The sequence below is a fragment of the Perca flavescens genome, chromosome 21 (genome assembly GCF_004354835.1).
Source record: "Perca flavescens isolate YP-PL-M2 chromosome 21, PFLA_1.0, whole genome shotgun sequence".
NCBI lineage: Eukaryota > Metazoa > Chordata > Actinopteri > Perciformes > Percidae > Perca > Perca flavescens.
The window spans coordinates 28,167,674-28,187,700 of record NC_041351.1 but is presented as its reverse complement, the minus strand read 5'-3'; the positions used below and the strand labels follow the sequence as shown (position 1 = coordinate 28,187,700).

General features: G+C 42.3%; 1 protein-coding gene and 2 long non-coding RNA genes across 6 annotated transcripts in view; 1 reads left to right on the top strand and 2 right to left on the bottom strand.

The window, feature by feature from the left end:
- The window catches only part of LOC114548013 (rho GTPase-activating protein 23), a 99,006-nt gene extending 96,054 nt beyond the window's left edge, over positions 1 to 2,952 (top strand). For all 4 annotated transcript variants that reach the window (XM_028567644.1, XM_028567643.1, XM_028567645.1 and 1 more), the window contains exon 24: positions 59 to 2,952. In XM_028567644.1, coding sequence (XP_028423445.1) covers positions 59 to 1,045 — 987 coding nt within the window. In that variant the 3' untranslated portion in view covers positions 1,046 to 2,952. The remainder of the gene's footprint in view (positions 1 to 58) is intronic.
- Positions 2,953 to 8,999: 6,047 nt separating this feature from the next.
- LOC114547612 (uncharacterized) lies at positions 9,000 to 14,262 on the bottom strand. Its single transcript, XR_003691237.1, has 3 exons — positions 14,048 to 14,262; positions 9,395 to 9,634; positions 9,000 to 9,106 (listed from the first exon to the last, which is right to left on the bottom strand). It is a non-coding gene; the product is annotated as an uncharacterized LOC114547612 (long non-coding RNA).
- A 145-nt stretch (positions 14,263 to 14,407) lies between these two features.
- Positions 14,408 to 19,650, bottom strand: LOC114547613 (uncharacterized). The gene is made up of 3 exons (XR_003691238.1): positions 19,470 to 19,650; positions 17,542 to 17,729; positions 14,408 to 14,508 (listed from the first exon to the last, which is right to left on the bottom strand). It is a non-coding gene; the product is annotated as an uncharacterized LOC114547613 (long non-coding RNA).
- Positions 19,651 to 20,027: the final 377 nt, after the last annotated feature.

Here is a 20,027-nt window from a genome sequence, read left to right as displayed (position 1 = left end):
GATTCTTGAATATGAAGTATGGAGTGACCACTATTTTACTGGAATTTGAACTTTTCAGCTTTCTTCGCTCTCCAAGAAGGACCTGAATGCCAGGGACTTCCTGCCCAAGTCCATCATCTCTGCTGTGACCCGCAAACGTAAAAAATGCCTCAGTACCGACCTGCAGGGCGGCAGCGCTGACGAGGACTCCGAGCATGAGCCAGTCAAAACCAGCAACTACGGGGGAGGAGGGGAAGGGGAGGAGGAAGAGGATAGAAGAGAGGAAGAGGCAGTCAAGGGAGAACATACCATTCCTAAAAAAGAAAAAAGGGATGTAAAGGAAACTGGGGTGAAAGCTAGAGAGACCACAGAGGAGAAAGATGTATTGTCTGGAGAGGAAGAGGCTGAAAAGGACATGGGAAACGTAACAGACAACGGTGCAAAGAAATTTGAGAAGTGCAATAGGCGGAGAACAACCTTGCAGAGAAACGCACTGCAACTTTGTCCAAACAGTTTCCTCTGCTCAGACCATCAGACCCATGCCACATACCCGAGACCCCCAACAGTGTCTAATCCTCCTTCCCATTTGAGGCCTCACAATCAGGCCAGAGGACACCCCACAGTCCCTTTCTGGATCTACCCCACCAGGCTTCCAAACCTTTACCATCAGCCAGACTGGAACCAGTCGGTGCCAGTCCGCTACAGGAAGACAAGAGGTGGGAGGACAAGGGCTGTTTCCATGAATCTAGACCTTGAGCTATGCAGGAGTGAGGACAAAATCCGAGGATGTAGAGCAGAGAGATTGGAGGTGATCAGAGTCATTGAGGGTGCACCAGGTCAGCATGGCTGTGTTGGGGTTCCTCAGGGATCAATTGTGGGTCCTGGGTCAATTGAGCAAAAAGATCCCCCCCCTCATCTTGTCCAGGAGTCTCCCCCACTCTCCTCCTCTTCCTCGGGATGGATAGATCAAAGCTCCCTGGGATCTCAGGCTGTGGTCCTGAGGAGATCGGCCCTGGGCCCACGGGACAAGACCAGAGCGTGGCGTCGTCACACGGTGGTTGTTTAACCTGACTGTCTCATCTACTAATGCAGTACCAAGTACTTGCCCTTTACTCACAAACACTGGATCACCTGCTTCTAAAGCCAAGTGTCCGTCATATTGCTCAATACTCTTTCTTCAATACTTTGGCACGGAATTTGGAGACAAGATCCCATGGTAAAGGAATTATTTGCCATTGTGTGCAGCTGTAGAGTTTCATTCCAAAATGATATAACGTACATTTGATGATTAAAAAAAAAGCTTACTCAGAAATTAATATAGAAATTATACTATTCAACTACTTTTGAAGCTATTTATTTTTAACCCTTTACTTATCATCTTTAATCCTTTACTTACTTACCAAACACACACACACTGAACATGGCAAATTGAGATCCTGCTATTTCCAGGAAATTCTCAGCAAAATCTGATCACGTTTCTCAGGTAAAACACCTGTGGGATCCTGTGATCTACGCTTCCACACACCTGTTGTAGATACAGTTGGACCTTGAACTGCCGATATTATGGCACAGTCACACCAGAAAGTGGCGCGGTGAAGTTAAGCCGTGAGTGCTTGTGAAATAAGTGGTGCTATAAGCTTGGTGACATAGTGTGTACTGGCCAGGGTAGCTGGCAAGCTAACAAGCTAACATGCAACCCAGCCGGGAAGACGCTGATGTTAGTCAGTCACAATAGATCTCTGAGCTAGGTAGCATGCTAATTGACAGTTGACAAGACAATAAGTTTACACAGTATGTGGAGCATTTTACTCCTGAATCAAAGTGGAGTGCCACACAGCTAATCAACTACAGTAGCTTCCACTGTTCTGGACTTCAAAAAGCAAGTATTAAAGTTTCAGTTTATTTCACCCCAACAAGCGAATGCACTAATCACGACAATTACAATTTCCATTAAAATTAACTGATTTCGCGGCAGAATTTTGCCATTTTAAATGCTGATATGATCAGGCCTTGACAGCAATATAACTGGATACACTTTTCACCTGGAAGGGTTTCATCCAATAACCTTTCATCCTAATATGACAATTCACTGTGTGTATTCAGCTTAGTGGCAAAATATGCTTTTAGATTAAGAGAACAAAGCAGAGTGCAAAATATGTAAATGAAAACGATACCGTATTCTACCATGCAAACCTCAATATCAGAAAAGAGAAGTAGGGTCAATTTCAGGCTTTGAATGCAGAAGATGATCCTAACTAAACAGTGCTCCCGTTCCTTAAACAACCAAAACAACATGCTGAAATGGCTAAAAAGTTATGGCAAGAAATCCTGGGCTTTTATAACAACAACAAAAACTTTCAACCTAACAAACAACATTTAACCATGTGATTATAGCATCTTTTTAAAAGATTCTGATGAAGTTGTTTGTTGAAAATTGGTGTAGTCAATGTGCTAGTCTTGAAACAATTACTAGGTGGTGCCAAAGTAAGGACTTTCTAAATCCTACACATTGCGTGCGTTCCATTTGTGCTCAGAATTTGGAATTTCCGAGTTCCAAGTCAGGAATTTCAAATTCGTCTCTGAAAGTCACACAGTAACCCGAGCAAAGCCGACCACAAAATCCAACATGGTGAAACAGTAGTAGTAGTGAACAGTAGTGGAAGCTATAGTAATCAGGACTTTACGTTCACTTTTTTTTATCACTTTGGCTAGTAGATTTTTAAGTTACCAGCCAATCAGATTTTCCGCTACCCAAATGTTTGTTTCTTCCTAACTAACTATACTTTTATTTCAGCTCCTTTGGTTTGTTTCGCGCTGTTCAGTTCGTCTTCTTAATTTCAGCGTAGCTCGTAATCGATACCACGCGTTAGCCACCTAGCCAATGGTTGTATAACACTTTACAACATAGCGTTCATGGGAAATGTAGGATTAGTACTACAAGCAGTGTTGCCAGATAAAGATTACGTTTCCAAGCCAAACACACATAAAACCGCCTAAATTTCTTGCCGGAAAACAGACCAATCTGGAAACACTGACTTCTTTTCATTTATCACCGGACAAATTGGCTAGTAACTTAACAATGTTAAGTTAGTTTTTACCCGCATTTGGTGGGTTGGCAGATGTCAATTTAAAGCCCTGGTAGTAATATCCTTTACAGTTGAATACCACTTCTGTCTTATTTGTGTCTCAATAAATCAGCCGTACACTCAGTCCTGTCCATCTTCTGTCTGTGGACATGTTGCCACAGTGTTATTTGCAGTGTTAATGCCATGTTATTAACTGGTATTGCTAACAATGGCTAACCTGGCTAGAGCTAACACTTAACGACTTGTTGTACTGGAAGGCGATCAACTCGGGTGTGACGTCATTCCCAGCTCCGGCGTCCAAGGTAAATGGAACGCAGCAACAGTAGGGGCTTTAACATATACATTTACCAGTCCTGATGGCGACGCTGGTACTGTTTTCACCTTGTGAGTCTGTGTGTATGTCATCATGGCAAAATGTGGTCCTAGAGAAACCTATTGTAGCCGTAGCTACCACAGAGGCGGTTTTGAGTACTTTGCCAAGTGTTTACATGTCTTGTCTGTGGACAGATTTTGTCACCGCGATAGCATCAAAAACGTACAAAATGCAGTCTAAAAACGTTACAGGTGTGTACAAGGCCGAGGATGTAGATGTAGGGGGTTAGGGTTAGACCATCACAAGATGGTCTCTAGTTCTAAAAAAAAGTTTTTTTTGGAATGAAACCCTTAAATTGTAAATTTAAAGAAACACGCCAATTTATTGGGACTTTGTCTTATTCACCGTATCCCCCAGAGTTAGATAAGTCCATACATACCCTTCTCATCTCTGTGTGTGTCCTAACCGGCTCCATCTAGCCTACTGCTCCCAATAAGTGACAAAATAACCCCGACATTTTCCTATTTACATGTTGTGATTTGTATAGTCACAGCGTGTACAAATAAGCAGGTCACATGAGACACAGCCGTCTTCTAACCGGGAATACTGGGACCTATATTCTCAGAAAGGCGAAGCACTGCTACTTCTGCTGCTTGGGCGGAGTGATTTGCTAGCAGCACCTGAAGCCCAGTGGTGAGGAGCAGAGAGTTGGCCTGGAGTTGGCTCAGAGGCTTCTCAGGTGCTGCGAGCAAACCACTCCGCCCAAGTAGCAGAATGTATGGACTTATCTAACTCTGGGGGATACGGTGAACAAGACAAAGTCCCAATAAGTCGGCATGTTCCTTTTAAAAGAAGAGTAAAAAAAAATGAGAGAAAGCCACATCAGACATTTGAAATTCAACTCCAGAGCCGAGCTGCTATTACAACTAACCCCCACCAGCAAAGACTTGAGCAACATCAGGCAAACGCACTGTGCTGTACATGCTGGTGTCGTCCCCCACGCTTACCTACCAGCCCGAGTACAGCACAGGACACTAATTCAGAGGAAACCACACTTCAGATTACTCCTCAGCCCTTTACGAGCTCTTCCAAAGCCTCCTGTGGATCTAAAGGGGACTTCAACAATCCATCGGAGCAAAACTCCCTCTCTCTAGATGATGGGACTCTGGCATTATGCCAATGCATCCGTGGACTAAGAAAAATGCGTGCATGGGTTCAGTGACATATATAAATATGCAAACTAAGTGTTCAACGCAGGCCTATTGTGCTTCCCTGTGTCTAGTGTGTTGGGGGAGGAGGGCCTGAGCTTTGAGGATACTAATATTTCATCAGAGGAGCAAAGTGTTTAAGGCAGCTATGCAAAGTCATGCCAAAATTTTATTTGTTTTCTATTTGGGTAATTGTACAAAATCCGCAGTAAGGAACCAATAGAGAACCTATGAGAACAGGGAGTCTCCAGTTTATACTTTATGTCAGTGTTGCTAAGAGTATTGCCACAAGAGCAGTTGAAAGTGTGTGAATAACCTTAAATCCAAAACCACAGAGTCTTACCTGAGTGATATTTTTGCATTTTTTCCTTTTCACATGTTCAGTATTTTTTTGCTTCCATTAACAAAACTTGAGTTTTGCTAAATCTGAAAAAAGAAATGTATAAAAAAAAAAAATGGAGTTGAACCAAACTGTACTGCCAACCACTGTCATCCAAACAGACTCCATGTTTGTCTTAATCATATCTAGAATCAGTCTGTCCTCTCTCTGTGTGCCCTTGTGCATGTGCTTTATGGACGTGGGTAACTGTGCGTGGACCAATTTTGTAACAGTTGTACAAAGCCTTGTTAAGTTAACCTGTGTATATAATTATTATACATAATATATTAAATTATTTGTTTTGGAAGAGGGGTTGTGTTTATTTTTTTGATTCAAATATGGGTATTAAGTCAATTCAATGTGAGTTTACCTCCCACAGTGTAACAATAATCATAGCAAGCTGAATGTTAAGACAGCTTCTAGTTTCACAGCAGTATGTGTAAAGATGTAATGAGACTGAAAAGATGAAGTGTATTCTAAAATAATGTCCCTCTACCAGCCATCTCCGATACTAACATAATGAACCTCTTCAGTTAACAGAAGTATAACCTAACACTTCAGTTCACCGCTAAGATCCATCTACCTCCAGCTGCTGACAGAAATCGTAGGAGAAACAGTCGCTGCATTAGCCCGAAGTATAGAGGCATTCCACTGATTTTACATAAAGGTCAGTTTACCAGTCAAGGTAAGTGCTACTCAGCCTGTGAAATCAGTTGTCTTCTGGGTCTCTTGATGGTAAAACTGTGTGGCATGGAGTTTAAGACATTATTTCAACCCTTGTTTATTCTTATACTGATGCAGTATGATTGGATTTAACATAGAATATCAGTATAATATTATAGGGACTGCGCGTCCTATCCAGGAGTTATTCAAAACGTAGTCTCGCTTTGCCAGACCTTCCTCCACAGCGCTGCGAAGGAGGGTCTGACTAGTCTACACCGCATTCCAGGATGGGAGAAAAACGTGCTCTGGTTTATTGGCATTTCTTTAAACCAATCACAATCGTCATGGGCGGTGCTAAGCACCCGACAGAGCCACGGTGCCTCTGCTAAATAGCCTCGGGAAAGAACTTGTTTTGGTGGAACGTGTGCATTCAAAAGTAGTTTTAGTCGTGCAACAGAAAACTCAGATTGGACAGATAGTCTAGCTAGCTGTCTGGATTTACCCTGCAGAGATCTGAGGAGCAGTTAACCATAGTCCTCACAAATCCACCGGAGGTTAGAACGCCAACACAAAGAAAGAGGAAGGGGATGGACATCCGGTCGAAAAACAGTGAAATCTGGTAAAATTTCTGGTGGCAAGTGAACATCGACGATATAGACTGTTCAAAACTAGTCATTTCCGGGATTCTTCAGGTGACGCCCAACAGAACACGTATACCCATGGGGTGAGCCGTTTGGCAGAGGTGGAAAAAGTACTAAAATATTGTACTCAAGTAAAAGTACCAATAATTATATGAAATATTACTCAAGTACGAGTGAAATTACCTATCGGAAAATTACTCAAGTAAAAGGAATAAGTAGTTCATTTAAAATGTAATTTTAGTAAAAGTTACTTAGTTACATAAAAAAAAAGTACTGTGGGCGGGGGGGATCTCCCTCGTGTAGTGCAAATATGACAAGGGGTCATAAATCCAAAACTATTTTGTTTTTAATTAAAGAAAAATCTATACAAATGTAAAAGGACTACAATCTGCTCTTGGAAACTGGAAGTGCCGAGTGACCTAGAATGCTAACCTACAATGATTAATATCACAGCAGGCAAAAGGCCTCATGCAACAATCCTCTCCCAAAAAAATGGAGCTCACCCTTTACCATTCACACTGCTGATACATCTGATGGGACTGTAAATTCAAAGGCTCGTTTACCATTCAAACCGGTGACAATTTCAGTGCCTCACAGCCTATTTGTTCAACAGAGACTAATGTTCACAGCTCAGTGGATTTATGGGAAAGGGGATTTGTATAGACTGAACTTGTTACCAATAGAAACTATTTAAAAAAAAAAAAAATCATCTGTATCTTTTGATATTTATTTTGACAGTTTGAAGTTTTTGTGGCACGATAATATTGTGTGGATGCTGCAAACTTAATTTTCGTGGATTTGTGAGGACTATGGCTAAAGGTCCAATATGTAATATTTGTACTGTAATAAATCCAAAAATGACACCAATGCCTCATCAGATATTAAGGAAACATGTTAAATTGAAATACTATCTTTACTGACAACAATGCTAATGTTAGTATTTTTTCTTTTTGAAATTTACATTCCGTGACGGAATTTATGTTTTGGTCTGTGTGTTGTTATCAACGGCCCAGTTTGACAGGCAGGCCGGGTTGCCAGATATACCTGTAAAAACGTAAACCCAGCTCTACAGCTGTAACGTTAGTACAGCCATGAAAGCAGCAAACAAACCAACAGGATCAACGGAGATAGATTCTACATGACATAAAAAAAAAGAAAACAGCATGTTTCTAACAGTTGCGTGACCAGAGACGTAACAACCCCCTGGTAAATATTGGAGATGTATTTGAAAGATGGAGACAGCTTAGATCCCAAAAGGACGCAGAGTTGGCTTATTTCCTCCTGAACAGGTAAGCATTAGCTTCAGGCTAATTTATCACAGCTACTAGGGATGGGCATTTTTTGTCCTCATTCTCAATAGGCTTTGTCGACCGAATCTTGTGGTTTGCAGCTATGTTTGCAGGCCATTCCAAACAAGTAAATACTTAGGGGTCAGATTGATTTTCAAACATGCATTCATGGGTCTGAAACATGCATCTCAAAATTCTCAAAACATTTTAAAAAGTAGTGTCTGGAGGTGCACTGTGCACACAAAAAGCTAGCCATGTAGGCCTACTGCACATACATTTACAAAAAGCTATTCATTCAATCTGTTAGGCATCTGTTAGGGATATCAATATCACAATATCAATATTGTACGTACTGCTCTTGTTTATGGATGACCAACTCACTATTACTCGGATTAGGGCTTTCAAGCATTGAGCGTGACAGTCACTCATTTCGGTCACATTGTATTTCTCACGCGGAAAAAATATTTATAATATATTTAATATGCAGCAGCGCCCAAAATTTCTCAGGCCGCGCCGCTCTCACTATGGAATCAAGCGCGTCTCCCCTGGAGTTCTTAGTTGAGCCTGCCTCTTATCAGCCAATCAAAAAAAGAAAGGTGCTACGCAATAGCCAATCACAAAACAGCACTATTGTATCTGGGTAAGATTTAACGCAACAACCAATGAAAAAAACAGCTCTCTCTCTCTCTCTCTCTCTCTCACACTCACACACACACCATGCGGAAATTGAATAAATACTTTGTATTTGGTTGAATTGTCAGTGCCATGTGTCAAATCTTTTCTTCTGCAAGTCTGATAAATTATTGATAACAACAACAATGGGTAATGTCACTCTTGTCTGTCTTCAAAACTTGAGAGCTCTGGGATTACCAATGTATGAACATTCAGTCAGTGGAAGAGTGACAGTGACCCTGCCAAGCCTTGACAGTCAAGGGTCCACTACACAAATAAAAACTGAATTTTGCAATATGAGGGTGTTAACCAATCAGGCATTATGTTCCTACCTCACCCTTTATACACATACCCTACTTGACTGTAAAGTTAAATACATCAAAACCTCAACACCAATCAAATCAACTCAGATCAAGGGGTTAGAAAACATTAATGTCATTGAGAGGCAATTTGTTTTACAGCACAGACATATTGACAATTCACAAACAGACATTGTTCAGCAACACAACATCTACAACACTGTTTCTCTGACTGCAACATACACACATCAACAATTTGAATACACTAAAAAGAGAGTGTATTATTTAATTGGGTTATTGCCATGAGAAGGAATGAGTTATTTGCTCGGTTGGTTCTGGCGTTACAAAAATAGTCCAGTGTACTGTACACAAAAGTATTCAAGAACACAAATGTGTATGTATGTGTGTGTGTGTGTGTGTGTGTGGGGGGGGTAGGGGTTATATTGAGGAACTACTGTCTTGGTTGAGAGTCCATATGACCTGGGGAAAGAAGCTCTTTCTCATTCTCTCAGCATGGTAGGTGGAAGTCTCTCAGGCGTTGTAGGTGCTAGGTGCTGATGCCAACATTTGATGGCAACTACAGGGATGCAAGCAGATGACAGGTGACAAAAGTGAGTGAATCAGGGGTGTGTGTGAAACAAAATTATACCAAACATGGGCTGGACATGGGCTATTATTTGCACCAGCTCGTCAAAATTGGCCAATTGCCTGGTCTGGGGACTTTGAGAACCTGCTTTAAACATGAATTAAGATACTGTTACTGTCATGTTAAGAACACCAGCCAAAACATAATAATTTACTCTACTTAACCTACATTAACACAGATAGTGGAATATGAAGGGTTAATAAATCCAATTCAACTCACTGCCCAGTTGAACTCTTCTTAATCCTTCTTCACTCCTCACACAGGTGCGGCTCACGCTTTTTGACTCTGCTGTCTCCACATCTACCACCTATAACACACTAAGACCTGCAAGATCGGGGGAAAGGAAATCATTATGCGTGACTAAAATTGGGTTGTACTTACTTACGGGGGTAACCCCTGTAGCCCTGATGTCCCGTCATTCATGGCCTGTTGTGTATGTACTTCAAGTTCAGACACCTGCTAAAGAGAAAAAATACACACAATATACATAATTGACGTATTTCATAAGTGAAATATATTGTTTTTTTTCTTCTTTTTGCTATAACCATCATGGTTTCCTAACTATTCCAACAGTTAAACTCTGCTGCCTGTTTTTCCATTGTTGAACAAAGCACATTTAAAGTATGGACACATGATAAAAAACACCCTATTTGAACACAGTTAAATGTGTGAGATACACATGAAGTTGTTGATTACAACATGAGCTATTCTGAATTAAACCACTGTTTGGTTGAGTTCTCTATGTGTGCAAATTACCATTTTTAATATCATCTACCCTGTTTACGCTTGTCGTTTAAAATCTGATCACAAGTGATCCATTTTAAATACAAGTGTAAACAATCAATCAAACAAGATGCAACTACTGAAAAAATACAAGTACAAAGTACAAAAGTTAAAAAAATGTGATTTAAAGGTGCCTTGCCACACGTATTTCATTACTTTATGGTAATGTCTGAAGTTCTGCCATGGACTCCGTAACATTTTTTGTTGAAAAAAATGCCTTGGTTACCTTGTTTCAAGCCATTCTAACGTGGTATAGAAAGCCTGCAGGAAGACTCAGCTCGATTTCTGCCAGTTCTCATTAATATTCAACAAGCTAAGCTGCTTGACTCTGATTGGGTAACAGCTAGCCAATGAGAGCCTTGATATCAACAGCCTTCACCCAGCCCAACTGGGCGAGCTCATGAATAGTAATGAGCTCAGGCAGTATGATGTCAGACTGACCAGCTTTTGTAATTGGTCTGATTTCTCTGCTTATTTCTTTTCAGTGGCTAGAGCTGACAAAGGAGGTAGCAGTTCATCTTCACATTCATGACATAACACAAACACATATGGACCTAACATATTTTAAAATATGCAAGTAAAAATGTTTTTTTGTTCCAGGGCACCTTTAAATACAGTGGCCCTCATTTATCAACCTAATGCAGAAACCAGCGCAGATATGAGCACAGAAATCATCTTACGACAGGCTTCACGTGTGATTCATGAAACGTTCGCATCACACCAATCAGAGCGTAAGAATGGTCGTACATTGATAAATGCAGCGGCTGGAAACAATTGTAATTTAAATATCACGCCCCAATATATTCTTGGTTTTGATGCCTCGCCCCTACAATTTACGACATGGCGAGACGTAATCCGGCTGAGAAGCGGCACTTTTCAGAGGTGGAGATTGAAACCCTGATATCTCCGGTTCATTTGCACCAAAGTGTGTACTATTTGGCAGCCTGAAAACTGGTATTAAAGGCTGTAGAAAGAATGCGGAATGGAAAGAGATCACTGATGTGGTCAACAGTGTTGCCGTAGTAAATTGGACTCAAGCTGAAGTTTATTTAATTTATACATCCTTGACACATGCATTCTATAGCACTAATAGTAATATACAGGCTTCTATTGCAATCTCTTAGGCCTACATGTAGGTGTACTTATATTTAAATAAACACACACGGTAGCGGAGTTTATGCTGTGTCTTTTATTTTACTCGTGTTTTTTTCATGAGTCGGAACGAGGCAACAGCTGAGGGAGAGTGCGTGTCCTCCGCCCGCCGTGCTGGACCACCACCACGACCCTGTCTCCTGACAGCAGAGGGGCTGGAAAAACAAGCCGAAATAACTCGGTCAATGACAGAAATAAATTGTTCAGGAATCGGCGTTCTGCTGGGGGACTTCAACGCGCACGTGGGCAATCATGGAGACACATGGAGAGGCGTGATTGGGAGGAACGGCCTCCCTGATCTAAACCAGAGTGGTTGTTTGTTGTTGGACTTCTGTGCTAGTCATGGATTGTCTATAACAAACACCATGTTCGAACATAGGGATGCTCATAAGTGTACCTGGTACCAGAGCACCCTAGGCCAAAGGTCAATGATCGATTTTATAATCGTTTCATCTGATCTGAGGCTGTGTTTTGGACACTGGGTGAAGAGAGGGGCGGAGCTGTCAACTGATCACCATCTGGTGGTGAGTTGGGTCAGGGGGTGGGGGAAGACTCTGGACAGACCTGGTAAGCCCAAACGGGTAGTGCGGGTAAATTGGGAACGTCTGGAGGAGGCACCTGTCCGACAGACTTTCAATTCATACCTCCGGCGGAGCTTTTTGTGCATCCCTGTGGAGGCTGGGGGCATTGAACCCGAGTGGACAATGTTCAAAGTTTCCCTTGCTGAAGCTGCGGCAAGGAGCTGTGGTCTTAGGGTCTTAGGTGCCTCAAGGGGCGGTAACCCACGAACACCGTGGTGGACAACGGTGGTCAGGGAAGCCGTCCGACTGAAGAAGGAGTCTTTCCGGGATATGTTAACCCAGAGGACTCCGGAGGCGGTTGCAGGGTACCGAAGGGCCCGAAGGGCTGCAGCCTCTGCTGTGAAAGAGGCAAAGCAGCGGGTGTGGGAGAAGACATGGAGAAGGACTTTCGGTTGGCACCAAGGTGCTTCTGGAAAACTGTTCGCCACCTCAGGAGGGGGAAGAGGGGAACCATCCAAGCTGTGTACAGTAAGGATGGGACACTGTTGACCTCAACTGAGGAGGTAATAGGGCGGTGGAAGGAGCACTTTGAGGAACTCCTGAATCCGATTAATACAGGGGTATCACACTTCTCAGCCTCCCTGGTAAAGTCTACTCCAAGGTGCTGGAAAGGAAGGTTCGGCCGATAGTCGAACCTCGGGTTGAGGAGGAACAATGCGGATTCCGTCCTGGTCGTGGAACAACGGACCAGATCTTTACTCTCGCAAGGATCCTGGAGGGAGCCTGGGAGTATGCCCAACCGGTCTACATGTGTTTTGTGGATCTGGAAAAGGCGTATGACCGGGTCCCCCGGGAGATACTGTGGGAGGTGCTGCGGGAGTATGGGGTGAGGGGGTCTCTTCTCAGGGCCATCCAATCTCTGTACAACCAACGCGAGAGCTGTGTCCGGGTTCTCGGCAGTAAGTTGGACTCGTTTTAGGTGAGGGTTGGCCTCCGCCAGGGCTGCGCTTTGTCACTAATACTGTTTGTAACATTTATGGACAGGATATCAAGGCGTCATCGCTGCTCTTTGCAGATGATGTGGTCCTGATGACATCATCGGCCTGTGACCATCAGCACTCACTAGATCGGTTTGCAGCCGAGTGTGAAGCAGTTGGGATGAGGATCAGCACCTCTAAATCTGAGGCCATGGTTCTCAGCAGGAAACCGATGGAGTGCCTACTCCAGGTAGGGAATGAGTCCTTACCCCAAGTGAAGGAGTTCAAGTACCTTGGGGTTTTGTTCGCGAGTGAGGGGACAATGGAGCAGGAGATTGGTCGGAGAATCGGTGCAGCGGGTGCGGTATTACATTCAATCTATCGCACCGTTGTGACAAAAAGAGAGCTGAGCCAGAAGGCAAAGCTCTCGATCTACCGGTCAGTTTTCGTTCCTACCCTCACCTATGGTCATGAAGGCTGGGTCATGACTGAAAGAACGAGATCCAGGGTACAAGCGGCTGAAATGGGTTTCCTCAGGAGGGTGGCTGGCGTCTCCCTTAGAGATAGGGTGAGAAGCTCAGTCATCCGTGAGGAGCTCGGAGTAGAGCCGCTGCTCCTTCGCGTCGAAAGGAGCCAGTTGAGGTGGTTCGGGCATCTGGTAAGGATGCCCCCTGGGCGCTTCCCTAGGGAGGTGTTCCAGGCACGTCCAGCTGGGAGGAGGCCTCGGGGAAGACCCAGGACTAGGTGGAGGGATTATATCTCCAACCTGGCCTGGGAACGCCTCGGGATCCCCCAGTCGGAGCTGGTTAATGTTGCTCGGGAAAGGGAAGTTTGGGATCCCCTGCTGGAGCTGCTCCCCCCGCGACCCGATACCGGATAAGCGGATGAAGATAGATGGATGGATGGAAGATGGATGGATGGAATCGGCGTACACCCGTCCTACGCCAGTTTACAGGAGATTGACAAATGTTCGTAAATGACTATAAAAGGCTATAACAAGGTAACAATAGAGGGGCCTTGGAAAAAACAACACGCCATTCCTTCAGTAAGCCATCTTAAACAGAACAATAAATCTTTGCTGAACCACTTATCCAGGAGCTCCATTTGCTGCTCCATTTTCTGCCAATGAAAAACAGAAATGGCAATGCGTCTAGTTAAAAAATACAGACTAAACCATGCCTACATTATATACAGAAATGGCCATCAATCTTACCCAGGGCTAATTTCTCCTGTATACAGTATATCTCCCACAAATTTGGAATTAAAATGTTATTTTTAAAAGAAATGCGACTTATTTGAAGTAAGTATAGAATAGTTTAAGTGCTTCTCTGGCCTTATCCTGCGTTAATGAACGACCTGGTAGATATGGTCCCTAGTGACTGTGTCATATTAGAATACAACAGCATAAAGCACACAATTACTTAATATATATTACCTACCATTCTTTCCTGCGTTCACCTTCTTCCTCCCCTTTCTAGCTACAAATGCAGAACATACGGAGGTTGCAGAGATGGGCGGGGTGAAGGTGGTGGTGGAGGTAAGCAGGTTGAAGGGAAGGGAGGGCATGGTGCAGTGGCAAGGTTATGTAGTGTGTAGGTATGGGAATGCTGGATGGGAGGGGTGAGAGTAGGGAGAGTTGGAGAGGTTGGGAGTGGGGGGGGTAATGAGGGTGGGAGAGGTGAGAGTAGGGAGGGTGGTAGAGGTGAGGTGAGAGTAGGGAGGGTGGTAGAGGTGAAAGTAGGGAGGGTCGAAGAGGTTGGGAGTGGAGAAGGTAATGAGGGTGGGAGAGGTGAGGTGAGAGTAGGGAGGGTGGTAGAGGTGAGGGTAACGAGGGTGGGGGTGGAGCTAGTAGGGAGGCTGGGAGCAGGTGCAATGATGGTGGAGACAGCTGGCTTTGGTACTGTGAAATAAACAGAACATGTAGAAAATATGTTGTATCCATTACGAACTCCCAATCAAATTATAATTACCGTATTTTCCGCACTATAAGGCACACTTAAAAGCCTTTAATTTTCTCAAAAAACAACCTGCGCCTTATAATCTGGAGCGCCTTATATATGGATCAATTGGTTAATTGGTTGATCCATACTGGTTGTACATGGCGCTCAAGGCGCTCTGTCAAAATGTTTCAGTATGAAAAACCAATAAAAACAATTTAATAATAATAAAATGTTCCAGTACGACTGGTAAACTACAAAGCCGCACCGCTTGCAACATTACGGCTACCGTAGTCAGAGTTGATCTACGACTCCATGCGCGCCCATATCACCGATGCTGTCAAAAAACAAGTGAAGCAAACTAATTCGGAGCTTGCCGTCATTCCGGGTGGATTAACTAAAGAATTCCAGCTGCTAGATATTGGTGTCAACGAGGCGTTCAAAGCTAAACTGCGACCTGCGTGGGAGCAGTGGATGACAGAAGGTGAACACACGTTCACCAAGACGGGGAGACAGCGCCGGGCGACTTACGCCACTATCTGCCAATGGATCGTGGATGCCTGGGCTGATAAATCAGTCTCAACTGTGATCCGAGCTTTCACAAAGGCAGGAATAATCTCTGAACTGCCAGGCAACAGCAGCGACACTGACTCGGATAATGACGAGAGGGAGCCGGGCAGGTTGGATGCCGTAGTACAACCCCAGTCAAACGTTTGACTGCAGTATCTTCTATTCTATACGCCTTATAATCCGGTGCGCCCTATATATGAAAACAGTTCTAAAATAGGCCATTCATTGAAGGTGCGCCTTATAATCCGGTGCGCCTTATAGTGCGGAAAATACGGTAAGGCCTCTAGAACAGTGGTTCTGAAAGTGGGGTCCAGGGACCCTTAGGCGGTCTGCAGCCAATTGTATGTGGTCTGTGACACAGTTTGCTACAAGTTATGTCAAAATGCAATTAAATGATTCTGTTTAAAACAATTGTGGCATTAGCACAATGTGTTTTTAGAACAAAAAGTTGGGGAGCTGTCCAATTTGCATGCAATTGTTTATTTATCGTTTCTGACTATGTTTACAAAACTACTAAGACTACTAGCTAATAAGGTAAGTGGTCGGATTATCCACTGTTTTTAATTTGACTATGTTAAAAAAGATAAATGACAATGTTTTGCCTTTTCCTACTCACAGGCCGTAATGGGAATGCCACTTTGACTGACGTCATTCTAGAGTAAGACCTGATTGGTCCTGGTTAGTTAGCCAAACTATTTAAGGTTATGTTGAGTTGAATGTACGAATTTACCTGATGAAAAGTGTAAATAGCCTAAGCAATAACAACATACTGTGTGGAGTTTCTCAGAGAGCTTGGAGGTAGGAACTAACCCACAATTTTAACCATTAAAGCAAACAAATGCAAGGTCAACCAATCCAGCTTGCTTGCAATCAAGATAAAATCATGAAAAAATCTAGATAAAATGTGGACCTGCTTAAAATCATTTTTGGGCTGGCTGTCTGGGCAAACTCCACGATGTGCGTTATTATTTACAAATGGTTCAATAATGTACTAAAACATACTTACAATTCAGGAGTTTCTCAAAAACTTCCTGGATGTTAGTGTGTGTGTGTGTGTGTGTGTGTGTGTGTGTGTGTGTGTGTGTGTGTGTGTGTGTTTGTTAGCCTATGTTAGGCCTGGGCAATAATTCAATAACTTATCGTATCGTGATAGACAGTTGATCAATATCAATATTACACATGTTCAATATACTGTACACCGATAAGAGATATGACCACAAAATCTAGCAACTAGGTTTGTAAGACAGACAGCCCCATACTTATTTACAGTATTTGTGTGTTTTTCATTGTTGTGTCAACATTGGCGTTGATAATTGAAAAACATTTGAATGCTATATTAAGTGTTAAACTGAAATGTTTAAATTCGGCATGTTTTTTCTTAGTCTTTTTAGGTAATTAAAATTATGAATAGTTATCAATATTGAGCCTATGTTGTACCATATTTCAGAGCCCTGTACTACGAAGCAGGATTTAGCGTTTTCTGTACCGACGGTTGATTAGTTGTTACCGGGTTCAATCGCCGTGGTAACTTATGCTGAACGCCTAACCTGGTTGGGACCAGGTTAAGTTGGAGATCAGAGATCAACCGGTGTAAAAGCACCGCCTACTGACCAATCAATACTCGATAACGGCGTCACCACTAGAAGATCCGGAGCTCTGTGCGCGGAGAGAGAGGTGCGCTAATAAAAGTTACCGAGTTACAGAGACCAACAACCTCGTTAACATTCCGTGATGGGTATTTTTATGAAAGATATAGATTTTCAGCGGAGGGAATTACATATCGGCTATTTGTCGGTTTCTTGAGCCGTGTGTTGCCAATGCCACACATCGGTTTGAATTATGTTTTTATATTTTTTATTTGCTCTCACGTTCGCTTACCACTGCCAGGGTTGCAACTGATAATTTAATAGGCTAAAGCAAGGACAGTTTATGGAAAGCACAAGTGTAATTATGGTCAGATCTTGTGCCTGACTGATGAAGAAGTGATATTGATAAGCGTTGTGATTTACGCAGCGTTGGCTATTTTTTTTGCCAGCTTTCCTTCCTGTTTTAGGAAGCAGCGACTGTATTGCGTTTTGCCTGCAAACCGTGTCTGTGTTCTTCATATTTATGTAGAATTATAGTTTGCTCTTCTAATGTAAAATATGCAGCTCTGGTAGATGTTTGCAATTGGCCATATAGAGCAAACACCGCCTCTGTTATGTGAACACGTGCGCCGCTGGATTGGGAAACCCTGGGTTGATTGAACTAGTTGTTAATCATCGTTGTGACACAGTTTATGCGGGACCGCGGTTGTTAGGTTAGGTGAAGGCGGGTAACTGAAAGAAATCCAGGACATGTTGATCTTGATTCGTAGTACAGGCCTCTGGAATACATTTACAGTTAATATAAGAAATATAATAATAATATAAAAGAAATATACTTACATCAACAATGACATTGTCCAGCACTTTCCCTGCATTCTGGGCCGATGGGGGCTTCTCCAATATTTTTTTTATTTTATCTTTTTTTTGTTGCTTATTGGTTGTAACACCGTACAAGAGGGGCATTTTTTCTGTGCCACGGCCATCATGGCCTGGCATGAAATGCAGTGTTTGTGGCTAGATCCTGGCATCTTCATGTAGACAAAAATGGATGAGGAAGATGGAGAAAAGTTCAGAGATGAGAGTGAAACGTTTGAATGGGAAGAGAAAAATAAAGAAGAGCAAAAACAGGGAGATTGAGTGAAACGACTTTGGCACAGATTCACTAACACAACATCTCAAACAGAAGCATTTAAAAAAAGTGATGTGCTAAACACAACTTGATCTACAAAATCTAATCAGATCTAATAAGTCAATCTTTGAGGCCACAGCTTGCACATTGTGTTTACATTGTGCATACATTACATGACATTGTACTATGTCAACCTATTGCATTTTCTTGTAATTTAAATTTTTTATTTGCAAACATGACAAATAACAGCTCATATGGTACAGTTCACAGAGGACAAATAAGGTGAAGAGGTCAGATAGTGGAACAACATTCCAGCCAAAGCATAAAATATCCTGGTCACATGGAATGTAAAAGGTGAAGGAAAAAAAAAAAACCGCACAAACTAAGCAGACAGAAAGTACAGTGGAATCAGTTAAATAAAACTATCAAACAAAATATCAGTAAGTTAAATAGAGATGGCATATTAATCCCTTATCCTAGCCAGCATAACCTCATATGATGCCGTCTCACTCATAAGGAGTTTCCACTCCTGGCTGTATTGTTGGGTTTATGGGTAATTTCAAGTATCTCAATATAATTCTGGCAGCAGTGGCTGTCCCAGCCATCAGAACTGAATATGCGCTTTTTGTCAGGGTTGGCGTTTCTGTTTAGTCTCCTAGAAGACATAGTCTTGGGGACACTGGCATGGTTACTCCTGCCCATGTCCCCAAGAACTCCAATATGTTATGCCAGAACAGCTTGACCGTGGAACATTCCCAAATGAGATGCAACAAGGTGCCCATCTCTGTTTTACATTTCCAGCATGTATTGGTATTTATTAGACCTATTTTGAAAAGCCTGTTTGGTGTCCAGTAGTACCGATGCAGTATTTTTTCCTGAATAAATTTCCCCCTAGCGTCCCTGATATATTTACCATTGTTAGCCAAAATCTACCTTAATTAGGCTAACTGAAGGTAGCAATTCCTACAAACCTCATAGAAACTTGTGGTAATAAAGATAATAATTAATTTACTCATTAGGCTACTTCATTCACGCCAGCAGTATAACATTGCAGAGTGCTAGCAATCAAGTAGCTCATGGTTAGCGTACTCAACAGGTTTTCAAATTAAATTAAACATTACGATTTTATATAACCTCTGACATAACTTTTTCTAAAACAATCTTCTGTTTGATCTTCTTTATGTGACTAAGTTAGCGAGCTAAGCTAGCACTAACTGTCTTGGTTCGAATGGGTAGCTAGCCTAAATCATTAAAGTCCGCTTCTGAAGTCAACAGCAGAAGATTGTTTTAGAAAAAACGTTATGTCAGAGGTTATATCAAATAGTAATGTTTAATTTGAGTAGGCTAACCATTTATATTATACCATTTATAAATGCTAATGATATTTACCTTTAGACTTGTACAATAGCTAGCTTAGCTAGCTTAGTTAGCATGCTATCTTTTCTAACAAATTATAGATTATGAACTGGCAGTTTAACAACTGTAAACTTTCAGGACTGTACAGCAAGACTTTACAGTTACTATAGCATAGATGGATGGATGATATTTAAACAAAAACAATTATAAATAATGTTTAATTTATTTTGAAACCATGTTGAGTAGGCTAACTATACCATTTATACATGCTAATGATACTTACCTTCAGACTGGACAATAACTAGCTTAGCTAGCTTAGTTAACATGCTATCTTTTCTAACAAATTATAGATTATGAATTGGCAGTTTAAGGACTGTAAACTTTCAGGACTGTACAGCAAGCCTTTACAGTCACTATAACATAGATGGATGGATGGTATTTAAACAAAAAAATAATAATAACTAAGTAAGTTATTTGTTATTTGTTGACTACTTACTTAAAAATCAATGGACCAATCAGCATCAACAAATGCTCCCGCGCCTGCGGGAGAAAAGCTCGTTCACATCGTCATCGGTTGCCCCGATTGGCTGAAAGAATACAAGCGCCCTCATTGGCTGAAAGAATGCAACCGCCTTACATTCTCGGCAGGGTTATTTTGTAGTAGGGGTTACAATTACAATAGGAGACCGGGTTGGTTGTGAATGCTGCGTTCTCAGCCTGGCAATCCCCGTGAACTTCGAGTCTGGGCAGGAGGGGGCGGGGGAAACGACTCTATGACGATTGGTTGAAAGAAATGCCAATAAACCAGAGCATGTTTTTCTCCTATCCCCGAGTGCTGTGT